Source organism: Apis florea, unplaced genomic scaffold (genome assembly GCF_048593485.1).
Source record: "Apis florea isolate Af1SG1 unplaced genomic scaffold, ASM4859348v1 contig_2350_pilon, whole genome shotgun sequence".
Taxonomy (NCBI): domain Eukaryota; kingdom Metazoa; phylum Arthropoda; class Insecta; order Hymenoptera; family Apidae; genus Apis; species Apis florea.
In genome coordinates, this window is record NW_028256565.1 from 3,968,113 (window position 1) to 3,981,245 (window position 13,133).

The 13,133-nt window shown below is 47.5% G+C and overlaps 2 protein-coding genes across 5 annotated transcripts in view; one reads left to right on the plus strand and one right to left on the minus strand.

Annotated features, from left to right (window-relative positions):
* LOC100863464 (dynein regulatory complex subunit 7-like) overlaps positions 1 to 13,133 on the plus strand; it is a 117,980-nt gene that overhangs the window by 2,818 nt on the left and 102,029 nt on the right. The gene's annotated exons all lie outside the window — the stretch shown is intronic.
* Positions 740 to 3,307, minus strand: dan (protein distal antenna). Its single transcript, XM_086904660.1, has one exon. It carries the CDS (start codon positions 2,245 to 2,247, stop codon positions 898 to 900), a length of 1,350 nt encoding a protein of 449 aa, XP_086760786.1. The 5' UTR covers positions 2,248 to 3,307; the 3' UTR covers positions 740 to 897.

Sequence of the window (13,133 nt, forward strand, 5' to 3'; positions counted from 1 at the left end):
CGATTCTTGATTTTGATTATACATCCTTATCGATTGTATATGTCCAGGATAATGTAACAGGATAAAAAATTTTAAAACACAACATTGTCTATCGGTCGAGACTATATAATCTTTTTTTATTTTTATTTTTATCTGACCGCGAAGAAATTTCCCATCGCGCGCACACGCACGCACTTATACTAACAAATGATAAAGTATAATCGATAATAATACCTCTCTACGAACATCTTAACCTTTATTATTAATTACAACAGTCCATTCATGAATTTGGTATACACTTATATACAAGGTTTTAATAAAGAAAATGTAAAATCATTATGACCTATTTTGATTCGGTCTTAAGGTAACTCAAAAAAAGAATAAAAGAAAGAAAGAACGAATTAAATTCAAAAAAACACGAGGAGCGGGTTAAAACACATAATTGTGCATTGATTCATTTAAATTATGATATATAATAAAGAATCCGGTGGGAAAAGGCGAACAACACATTTTTTTTTCATTCGTATTTCTCTCGCACACATTCACACACACGCGCGAATCGTAAACACGAGGGACATGAATCTCTGGATCGGCAAGAACGAAACAATAAGAAACAAAAATAAGTGGAAAAAAAAAAAGAAAAGAAAAAAAAAAAAAAAAAAAAAAAACGTTTTGATGGAACACGAAGGAATTCGACGATAAGAGATCAACAAATTGTACATTGTGTACAATAGTATAAGGAGAGAAACAACAAGTCAACTTTTCTTATTTTCTCTCCATCTTTATTTCATCATTTGTTTGTTTGTTTGTCTTTGTTCGATTCTACCTATTTTTTTCCACCTCATGAGTCGCGGTTAATACACTCTTCTTTCCTAAGAATATATATTTAGCATCACAGCTTGTCTCTTCTCTCCTCGCCTACTTTCTACTTTGTTTCAAGCTAGTCGACTTCTTCCTACACGCTTTCAAATTGTCCAATAGATATTTGAATTGTATGATTTGAAGCCTTGTGACCGCTGGTTCAGAACATTTGTCCAACCATTTGAAAAACTTCTCGCCGTGTTCGATCGCTTCTTCTGTACTACTCGGCACGTCGGTTGACTCGATGTCTTCCGCTGCAGTAGCGGATTCCTCGTCCATGGTTAAACTTCGTTTCACATTCTCGTTATTATTATTGCAAAGCACGTTGTCAAGCATGGCTCTTGCTTTGCTCGGCGATTTCTTAGCCACCGGACTAGGCGCTAGCGGCGTCGGTGTTATCAGTGGGAAGCTACACTGCTTGTACCATTGCCAGAACCATGAGCCATCCTGCTGATTGATGCTCGGGTTGAAACTCGCCGACTGTTGACCGAGCAGCTGTTGCTGCTGCGTCAGCCATAGCCATAACGCCTCGTCCACCTTCTTGTTGCCGCTGTTCACATTGCTGTCCTTTTTAGGCTTGTTCGTTGATCTTTGAATACTGTTGTTCTCGTTCGTTTTTCTAGGGGACGCGGGAACCGGAGTCGATGGCGCTTCCGCTGCAGGTGGCAGACTCTTTCGTGTGCTGCACGATTTTGCGACTACAGAATCCATTTGTGTTGGCGCAATCGCCGAAATACTATGCCTCTTGTTACTACTATTCAAACTGTTCAAGTTCGTAATACACGCGTTTGCAGTGTTCTTTGTATACTGAAGACCGTTCTCGACGAGACCGACGGTGCTGCCGTGTGATAAAGCCGGTGACATGCTCAACAAATTCTTGGCGAGCGTACCGGTGGCGCCGGACAACAGGCCCAGCTGTTGCAGAAGAAGTGAACTATTTTCGGGTCTCATGCCCGCCATGCTGGTCATCAATCCTACATAATCGATCTTCGGCTTGTTGTCCTGTTTACCATCCGTATCGGCGCAAACATCACTACCGACAAACGACGTGCCCGCGCTATTTACCGACGTTTGTTGATCTATTTTTGATTTCTTCACGCAAGGACCCTCATCCTCGCTTGACAGATTCGCCGATCCACCGGCCAAATTACCAGCTGCAACATTCGCACCAGAAGACGAAGCAGGTGAGTGGGCCTCGCTATCCGGTGTTGATGAATTCCTTGCCATGCCCCTGATCTTGTGTTCGGATTTGCACCATCCACGCAATGTCGATTCTGGCACTCCAATATCTCGAGCGACCGATGCTTTACTCTCTCCTTCGTGAACTCTCTGTATCGCATCCATCTTTTCAGAAGCGGAAAGCGCCCTTAAAGGACGCTTACCAGGACGCGCCGACTCGCCCCTCATTCCAGCGAGACGACTATCTTTCGCGCCTTCCCGCAAACGATCCTCGTAACCGCCGTCCTCCGTCGTCGTGATGCCTTCGTCAATCACTTTAGGATCTATTTTGCTAACTTTGCGATCCCTACCACGCAATTTTTCGCGAACGTCTAACACCCGAGCAGGGTCGCCCACGTAAATGCTCAGATTTGTCGTCCTTAGATCCAGGTTGAAAATTATTTTTTCACACCGTAAATCCTTTTATTAATTCTGCAAAAACACAGTGAAATTTTCGACGATTTGCCGAAATTTCACTCAGTCAATTGTCGTTCTTGATTTCCGTTCGATAAATAATCGATAATGGATAAATATTCGATGTTTTCCACGCGATGTTACTCGCACCACGAAAACACAGCGTTCGAATTCGTAGAATAATCTTCAGCGTATTTCGCGCGACTTCTTAATCGCATTTCGTCCTCTTGAAAACACTCAATAAATCGTGCTAAGCGTGGCACATAAGAAGCCTCACGCTAACACACTTATCAATTTCCACTGTGTTCTTATAATTCACTTTCTTTTCTTCACTTGAAGTGAACGATCAACAAGATCGATGAAAAGATCCAAGAAAATTTCAAATAATTCCTGAACTATATTTTAATGACGCGTGTTCTACAGATTGCAAAACAGATAGCACACTGGCGCGCCTCGCGTTCAATTCCCAAGATTCACCGATAGAATATATCACCCAATAATAGTCGCATGAAAGACCGTGACCACCGACGATCATCACCTGACGGTGGATCGACCTCGACTGAACCGTCGCTGTATGTGCGCTGCGTCTATCGTCGCTGGCTACCTCGCGTATAACTGCTTTTAGGGGCGCGCGTCGCGTCGCGTCGCTCTTCGCCTGTCGACCGCCTATGTGTAGTGATCGTTGACGATCTACACAGTTCCACAGCTCACAGCTAACTGTTTCGATGTGTGCGCACGGTACACTACGTTACACACGAGAGCGCACGTGGACAAACGCACGTGGATTGTCGCGAGAAGCAGCAACGCACGATGCTCTCGCGACGAATCGTCACGCTCAACTGCGGTGGTGGTCGCCGCCGGCTTTCCGCGGACTCGCGACGCCGTCTTCTCTGCCCCCTCCCCTCTCTCCCCACTGCCCGGACTTCCCCTCACCGTACGGCACCGCGCCATTCGGCCCTTCCTCTCTGCCCGCCCCGCTCTTCCCGTGAAACTCCGCCGCAGCCCAGCTTGTGCCTCGCCTTGCCATGCTTTGCCATGCTGCGATGTGCGTCTTGCTTTATCCCCATCGTGCCTCTCGTCTTGCCTATACTCTTGGCTCTTCTACGCTACCTATCGTCCCTTCTCGATCCCCTTTCCCCTCTTCACTCCTCTACCCCTTGTTTCTCGTCCCATTGCCGCCCTTCCGCCTGCCCCTTCGCGTTCTCGTCCTCTTCTTCCTTTCGTCCCTCGGTATGTTCCTTCCATCGACGGTGTGCTGTCGAACCGCGCTTCTCTCGTTCTTTACCCCTCCGTGCCCTTATCCACTAAAACCCCTCTACAAGTCCACGACCCTTGCCGGTTCTCTCAACCATCGTCCCCATCGTCGTCGTCGTCGTCATCGTCGTCGTCGTCTTCGTCTTCGTGATCGTCGTCGTCGTCGTCGTTCGTCGTCGTCGTCATCGTCGTCGTCGTCGTCGTCGTCGTCGTCGTCGTCGTCGTCGTCGTCGTCGTCGTCGTCGTCGTCGTCGTCATCGTCGTCATCGTCTAGCACGAGTAAGGTTCTTCGTCCTTACGAACACGCGATGCGATATAGATAGGATAACAATGAAAAAGAATAAAGATATATATATATATAGATTTTTCTATACTTTATATCTATTTTTTCTTTAGCGCGTTGCATGATACTTTTAGTTCGCTTATATATACATCTTGTGCACACGCAAGCGATCGCCGTCTTCGAGACTCAACGTGTCCGAGTTTCCGGTCGGCCGACTGTTCGCAGCAGCAGCGAGGGAACGAGGCTTGGCGCAGTGAGGCGAGGTGAGGTAAAGCGAGGAGTGGCGAGACGAGGCGAGGTGAGGCGAACGGTTGGCCGCTCGCTTGGTCGTCGTGAAATTTACGAGCGACGCGATTTTTTCGCCCGTGTCCCGAACGCCCGTTTAATTTCCCGCGATTCTAGGATCTCTCTCTCGTCTCTAAAATATAGAGGAACAGAGAGGAATGGAACAGGAAAAAGACAGAGAGAGAAAGAGGGAGAGAGTGAACCGAACCTGTGGCAAAACCCTTAAATCCGACCTTCCCTCCTCTCCTGTACAGCTCGGCCCCTAGGGAAGAGCCGGATTTATGAGCACGGCCTAAAATCCGTACGCGAACGACGGCAGAGTTACGGAGCTAGAGAGAGCCGCGAGTGTATAAGGAGGAACGCCGCGGTAATTCGCGGATAAATTTACCGTGCCTCCGGCGGCGTATTTACCGTGGTAAATACACGCTCGGACACACCGGCGCGACCGGCACCTACGTCGATTTCTTTTTCGCGGCCGAACGAGTCGCCCTACCCTGCCGATAATTATTGTGCGCTTGTGCGCGCGCGAGACTACGCACGCTCACGTTTGCGCTCGAACGCCACGCCAGCTTTGGCCTTCTTCGAGTCCCACTTTGCTCGAATCGACACGGCCACGACGGAGGACGCACAATGACGACCAAGCGAGAATACGAAAACGACGTTATATTACCTGTACGTTCATAGATGGGGAAACTGGGAATACCTCGAATACTACGGATTTTTCGCTCGTTCCAGAAATAATCGTACCCCAAAATATATCGGGCTCTCCTTCCACTCGCACGCGCACACGCACACACATACATACATATACATAAAACATGGTGTGCGCACGATAAGCGGACGTTAAAGGGGAACGCGCACCGGTTAGAGGGAAAAAACGCGTTCGCGTTTTACGTAACGCGCGGCGAACCGTTCGAATCGAATGGCGGGATGAAGAGGGTAGGGAGGATCAATCAAAGTCGAACATCGATGACGATAACGATAGAACCAAAAGGAGAATAAAGAGAAGACGCTAATCATTAACCTATAAGGAAAAAATAAGCAAACATTTTCAAATTTATACGTATTACGTTTATAAATATATACGTATATACATATATATATATATATATACACACACAAACAAATCTCCCAATCGTATTAGGTACTCGTATATATATTCTCGGTATTCATAATCGTCGCGTTTGTACATATATAAACTACATACGATGTTTATCGATAAAATTGGTGGTAGGAAAGGCAAGAGTGCGGTCTGTACCGTTATCGAGGTTAAACGGCGTTACGAAAATATTTCGAGCGCGCACAGAGATCGAAAAGATAGCGGTGGCGCGCGGACGTCACCGGATACACCTTATCGATCTCGATATCGGTGGCTCGTCGAGAGAGAAAGAGACGACGCGGTCGGACGTACGGCGGCCGATTAACGAACGGAGAGTCGCGCAAAGGGGAAAGGACGAAGGCGTGAAAGAGAAAGGAGTGAGGAGCGGCGAGAGATGGAGGAGGAGGAGGAAGAGGTGGATGAGGATGAGGAGGGGGCGGAGGGAGAGGATGAGGTGGAGGAAGAGGAGGAGGAGGAGGAGGAAGAGGAGGAGGACGGTCGGACGAACGGACGGACGGACGGATGGACGGACGGTTCGAGGGGGGAGAAGAGGGCAAAATCGATCGACACGTCCTCTCGGGTACGCGGCGAGGCGCACTTTGCGCACCGCGCACAGACAACACCGTGGCGAGGCAAACCCGTGTGCTCCTTTGCCACTCGAGCCGGTAACCCGTACAATTAATTTTCACCTGCTTCCCTCGCGGCTCGGCCTTTCGCGGAAGGATGTACGCGTTGTGCAGAGAGAGAGAGAGAGAGAGAGAGAGAGAGAGAGAGAGAGAGAGAGAGAGAGAGAAGGAAAAAGAGGTTTAACAGAGGCGACGCGACCCGAAGCACGTTGGTGTGCGTTAGCGGCTGCGTTCGTGCGCGCTACGTGACACGCTCGCCGGTCCCAGACGTAACGGTCGCGATCGTTCCGCGAAAAAGATGCGCGTGTACCGGATGAGAGCAGAGAAAATGGCCTGGATTATTTTCGTTACTGGTAGACACGAAAACCGCGAGAATTTTAAATTCTTATACGTGGAAAATTGAACTTTCTTTTTTTTTAATTCTTTTGTTTCTTTTACTTTTAATCGAATATCATATTTCGTAAACTATTTTAAACAGTTTTGAACGAAGCTTTTTTTTTTTTAGGATCACAAGCTTAGTTCAGATATTACATTAGATATATGGGTTAGATATTCTTCAAAAATTTATTTTTTGCGATTATTTTTAAAGAGATTGGGGATTTTTAAAAATATATTCATTAAATAAGCATAACAGCTGATAATTGATAATTTGTTGATATCGTTTCGCCTACACAGATTGTGTGGCATAATTATATTAAGCTTATATTTAATCGTGAAATCGTACCATATGGAATGTTCATTAGTATTAGGGAATACCCTAGAGCGCAAGAGTTACATTGTATTTTCTCGAGAACGAAACAACCGGTATTGGTTAACAGGAAGAACTCCATCTCTTTCCACGACTGCGAGTGTTCCTCTGATATCGCGCCGGTTAAATAATCGCAACTTCGAAATTCCACGGTGCTTCTTCGATTTATTCTCCATTGGAAAGTTGCGCGGCAAAGTCTCTCGAAGTTTGCAAGCTCCAGAAACCCGGAATCCTATACGAAGTTCAAAGTCTCGTAACTTTGCCGTATCCATATGTATTTTCTCCCGAACCAGTGAAAGTGTTTTCCCTGCATTAAAATAGAATAACCTTAACTCTAGAACGTAAATATTTACCATTTTTATTAGATACTTTTATCATCGATTATCGATCAAATAAACATTGTTTTTTTTTTTTTTATACTTATCTTCATTTCCATATCAAAAATTCTCATTGATTGATTCGTATAAAGCATCACTGTTTAAAAGTAATGACACAACACGAAATATCGCGTTCTAAAAAATAAAAATCTATAAAAAAAATCTTGTAAAATATAACGATATATTTTTTACGGCAAATCCTTTCTTTTTAATTGATCAAATAAATATACCAAAGAATGTGCGTGTGAATCTTAAATGCATCTTAAACGAATAACGTTCGAGAAAGCGATTGGAATATTCCGAAGGATTAGCAGTGTAATTGTTGGACACTTGGATGAACAATGGCCGGGGTTACCGATTGTCTTCCGAGGGGGAAAGACTTGTTTACTGTTCGACGGCCGATGACGAATACCAACGTCGAAACAGAGGAGTCGCAGTTTTCGAAGGAAACGGGCGCAGGATTAGGTGGACGGAATCGACTATCGGTTATCCGGACACGGATTATCGAAGCCCTCTCCCTCTACCTTATTATCGAGGCCCGAACTTTTACGACGCTTCCCTCGGTCGAGGGCCAGCTTAAGTCACGTTCAGGTCGGTTTGTGTCTATAGTTGCACGAAAGTACGAGGGAAAGTACTCGATATTTTCCACTTTTGTTCGGTCCTTGTAAAATTTTACAATCGACCGAATTGTAAAATTTTCCGTTAAGTCGAATAATCATTAAGATGAGTTATAGCAATTCACTCGCCAGGTAAATTTCAAAACTACAATATCGCTTCGACTAAAGTTGTTCCCCCGCTCACTTTCCCTCTAGAATACCTTGACTCTAAAAGTTTATCGTTTATTCGTATTGAAATTAATTTGTAACAAGAGGAAAAAAAAAAAAAAATTTTTTTTCTCGTCTCTAAAATAAATTCCACTTTTTCCAATAGCGGATATCAATAGCTTAATAAATTCGATCTTTTTTTTCCTCTCTCTCTCTCTCTCTTTTCACGTTCCTGTGCAATTATCGGACAGGAATCATCCTTTTCATCGAGTAATTAATCAACCTTACGTTTCGCAACGATACGAATAGAACGAGTGAGAGGATAAAACGATTCGTTTTTTTTTTTATTTTTTTTTTTTTTTTTTTTTTTGAGAAGCGGTTAGGGGAAAATATGACGAATTCGCCAGATACCGTGGCAGGGTAGAGAGGGTAAAAGACATCTACTAAAAGCTAATAGGGCGTATAATGGAGAGCTGTTGTATAGTGTACGATTACGCGCCGGTTTTATACTATTCTCGGTCTCTCGGCCAGGGGTACGATTAATAATTCCATAGAGCACTTAAATCACTCTTGTTCGCGCGTTTTTCTTTGTTTCGCTTTTATGGGTACGGGGACAGGGACAAGTTAAAATATACGGTCAGGTAGAAGAGAGAGAGAGAGAAAGTAAGGCGAAGGATTAACTTGTTGTGTCCGAATGTTCGTCCCAGTGTAGCGGAGGAAGTTTTTGACCTGGGCCAAGTCACGTGGGGAAAAGAAAGAGATTACAATACACGAGTCTGTGTACACCACGTGTCTTTATTCCAAGGTATTTTGACGCGTGCCTCGATTTTCTCGATTCTCGTCGTAAATAAGGATATAAATTCTCGGATACGAGAGAACATTTTGAAAAAACAAACTTGAACGAAATGCGTATTACGTTCGGTTTCCCTTTCGATCGTTTTTATGATACGCCTATGATACGACTTTTATAAAGTATCGAATCTCGAGGACGTTTTTACTTGAGAGAGTTTTTCACCATTCATGAAGTCGAAATATATATATATATACACACACGCAAAGCAATTATAAATATAATCGTTACGATGATCAAAATTAGACGACCTTTAAAACGACCTTACCTATGAAGTGACTCAGGTATTAACAATTTCTCGACCTTTTCTCTTATAGCAGACTATTGTATCGCTAAATCACGAATTGGCAGTAATTCGAGCTTAAAAGCTTCTATTTCAAAGTGTAATAAACGCAACTTCCGTACAAACGATCCGTTTTTTTCTTTTTTCTTTATTTCCATAACGGATAATACGCACTCTCTTAAATGCACTCTTACGAATGCGAGCCATTAAACTAGTGTCGATGATACGTTTCTTATCTGGATATGGATAATTTACCGAACGTTTATCGATTAATAAGGGTGTAATTTTTCATCCTTTTTCCCCTCCTCTCTCTCTCTCTCGATCGACCATACCGTTTTTCCTGAATGGAAAAGTCAAAGAGCCTCGATGCAAGAAACGGGAGGCCCCCAGCTTTGACGAAGACGAATGCCCGGTGTCGCGTACACTCGGCGCCGAACAGGAGAAACGAACGGAACGGAACGAAGAAGAGAGAGAGAGAGAGAGAGAGGGAGGGTAAAAGAGTAGGGCGAAGCAAAGAAAGAGCATGGAGAGTGAAGTTCATTCATAAAAAAGAAAATTATTACGCCCGCGGTGAAGCGACTCCCGCAAAGTGAATAATGCCTGCTGCTCTCCCTCCCTCTGCCTTCCAGTTTAACTCTAACTCTGTCTGGTTGCCTGGTCGGCACAGTCCGCGACTTCTCAACGACGATTATCCCTCCTCGTTCCTCTTCGTTTCTATCCCTATCTCTCTTTCTCGCTTCCTTTCTCTCTCTTTCTCGATCTCTTTCGAGATCTTCCGCGATAAACTTTCCACCCTCCTACGCGGTCGAGGGTCATCTCTCTCCGTGCGATTCTCTGTACCATCGAAAGTAGAGGAACGTATATAACGAGAAGGGAGAGAAAGAGAAATAGAGGAAGGAAGGAAGGAGAGAGAGAGAGAGAGAGAGAAAGAGAGAGAGAGGTGGTGGGAGGAAAAAAGTTGGAAAAGAGTTCTTAACTCTTTAATGCTCGTTAATGCAACCACGTGGATAAAAGTTTCGAAAGAGTGGTCGATATATATCGGTACACCAGCTGTATGTATCGAGGAATCCATGGGAGCAGAGAGAGAGAGAGAGAGAGAGAGATGGAAAGGGAGGGAGAGAGAGAGAGAGAGAGAGAAATATCTAGCAAGAGTAAGCGCGGGGGTGGATCGGGTGGGCGAGAGGGAGAGCGCATGTACGAGCAATGGGAGAACTACCTAACAGTTCCCGACCCGTTGACCCCTAAAGTTTGCCGAGCGAGAATTCGCATTCCGTGAATGGGGCAATTCATAAATGTATCTCCCGATGTCTCTCTTTCGTCTGCCGCCTCTCTCGCGCTCCCTCTCTCTTCTCGCGGCTCCACGTGGATTTTCCATCGCGTTCCTCCACACTCACTACGTATCGCTCTACTCTCTCTCTCTCTCTCTCTCTCTCTCTCGTTCTTTCTCCTTCCACCAACCCCTCGTAAAACGATTCTTCTTTTTCTCTCTTTTCTCCTCTCGTCTCTCTCTCTCTCTCTACGCGTTTCTGTTTCTGTTTCCGTCGCTGTTTGTAGCGTGGCACTGTTTTCTCTCTCTCTCTCTCTCTCTCTCTCTCCCTTCCCCCCTCTCTATTTTTCTACCCTACCTTCCTCCCCCGCGGTATTTTTCCTCTCTACTCCCATTATTCCCCCCCATTCCGTGTTTCGTTTCGGTCGTCGCGCGTTAGATTGGAGGGGTGGGGGTGGGGGTTGGGGTAGGGAGGGAGGATACACGTGGCAGCTGGAATCACGGAGAGATGTTTTGACTCCTGTTTTAATGGATGTTCCGCGTACACGCGATTAACGCGTCCCGATGCTTTTCAATTTTCGCGCAACGCTAGCTCCGGCTCGTTCGAGCGTTCACACGCCCCGACCCGTGAAAATCGTATTAATCGCAAAGCGAGGGATATAATTGCACATGGACTAGGATTCCTTCGACAGGATCGGCAAAGTAATTCCAGAACGTTCTCCCTCTTTATATACGTCTCTTCCCCCCACCCCCTCTCTCTCGTCTTTCCACCTTTCCTCCTCCACTTTCACCTTTCCTTCCTTCTTCTCCCTTCCTGCCCGGGTATGTATCGCTCGGCCCGCATACTTTCGCAAACTTTGTTTCCCGTTCTTGAAAACTTTGATTCGGTTTCACTCCGACGAAACTCTCTCTCTCTTTCTCTCTCTCTCTCTCGCTCGAACATGAAAGATACATCGGCTACCCTGTTGCAGCGGTCATTCAGGGGAACGCGGTGTTTGTAGCGGGGAATTAGCGCGAACTCGGTCCTCTCCGGTGTGGAAAAGGCAGGGAGAAGGGGTGAGAGGGGAGGAGGAGAAGAATTTCTTTCCGCTAGGTGAAATCTTTTCCTCGACGGGTTTATATATATATATATGTATACCCGACGACGGTGTGGGGAAGGGGAAGGGAAGACCGCTTTCGAAAATTTCGTTCGTTAAAACGGAAAATCGATAGCGGCCACCCCCGCCCGGTATACATATATCGGACGCCCACGCGGTTGTTACCTCGTGCCGTACGCCCGCGCGCGTATCTCTGCGATCTCACATCTACCTGGACACCCACGTAATCGGCAGCCAAGTGGAAATCCTGGTAGCCGGCTGGTTGTCGACGATGGGAGAAGCCGGACGCTACTTACGAAGGGGATGCTACGTACGATCGGTCGCGAAATACGAAAAACTAAGAGCCAACCATTCCCGGGGGGGGGGGACGAGAAAAGGAAAGGAAGAAAGAGTGGAAGGAAGGAAAAAAAGTAGCTCCGCGAAGAAAAACGTTAAAGATCACCTCTAGCGATGGTTGGCCAAGGTGGAGGCGAAGGCGGGACAGAGTTATATACGTTGGAGCGCGGGAGGACGGGAGGGAAGGACGGGAAGGAAAAGCGGCGCAAAGGTGTGTTTGGAAGGTGGAAGGAGGAAGGAGGGTCTCCGTGGAAATTTACCGGAGCGCGAGTTACGGGAACTTGGCCGTAGCTGGCTCGAACCTCTCTCTCTCTCTCTCTCTCTCTCTCTCGGTTAGAGCTCTCTCGGTTCGGCGTAGTATATATAGGTTGGACCGTTGGCTTCGCCCCCGTATATATAGCGGACCGCGGGTTTCGCATCCGCGGCTAAGAGCAAAGGGGCGCCAAGGGTTCGGGTCCGTGGCCGGAGGTATCCCGGGGTGAGACGGAGGGAGGGCGACCGAGAGGGTAAACCGGTCGTTTGCACGCGATGGAAAGGGACAGAGGGGGATACGGGTCGGAAGGGAGGGAGAGGGGACGTGGAGGGAAAGACGGAGAGAGAGAAGGTTAATAGGGGGATGGCGCGGTGGTCGAAGCGATGGCGAAGGGGGCGGCGAGAGAGCGCGGTGTACGCGCGCGGCAAGGGTCGCTCGAGGGAGATCGTGGCGAGAGGAGAGCGAGCGGAGAGCGCGTTCCACGAGGCGAGGAGAGAGGCGGGAGAGGCGCGCGAGAGAGAGGGAGGGAGAGAGAGAAACGCGGCCGCGCGTTTCTGGATGGGCGAGGGGGTTAGGGGAGGGTGGAGCAGGGGACGGGGAATGGCGAAGTAGGTCGTGTCTCGCTCTCCCTCGTTTCGCCCGGCCATCACCCTGTCTCCCTTTCTCGCCGCCGGTTTCTCTCGCTCCGCTGTGTATTCCGCGGTAAACGGCCAAGCCTGGTCGACGGACCCTCGCATGGCCTGCAGCTGTCTCCTAACCCCTCCACTCCGCTCCACACCGTTCGTCCGTCGGTCGGTCGGTCGATCGGTCGATCGGTCGGTCGATCTGTCTGTCCGTCTTCCTTCCTTCGCGCGTGTCCTCCCCCCTCGATAACCCCGCGTTCACCCTTGCCTTTCCTTCCTTCCTTCCTTCCTTCCTTCCTGTCCTCTCTTCGCCGCCGTGTTCTCTCGATGTGGGTTCGTTCTCTCGCCGCGAGCCACCCTTCACCCTACGGGAGAAGGAGGAGGACGGGAGAGGGAGAGAAGAAGCGATCGACGTAAGCGATGGATAAGAGAGGGATCGACGGGACGGGTGAGGGTGGCGATGGTGGAGGTGGCGGCGACGGCGGTGGTGGTGGTGGGCGAAGAGAGAAGAAGGGA

What these genes read in the sequence shown, in the direction of transcription:
- dan (XM_086904660.1), bottom strand. Translation starts at nt 2,247, where the DNA reads ATGAGGGGCGAGTCGGCGCGTCCTGGTAAGCGTCCTTTAAGGGCGCTT.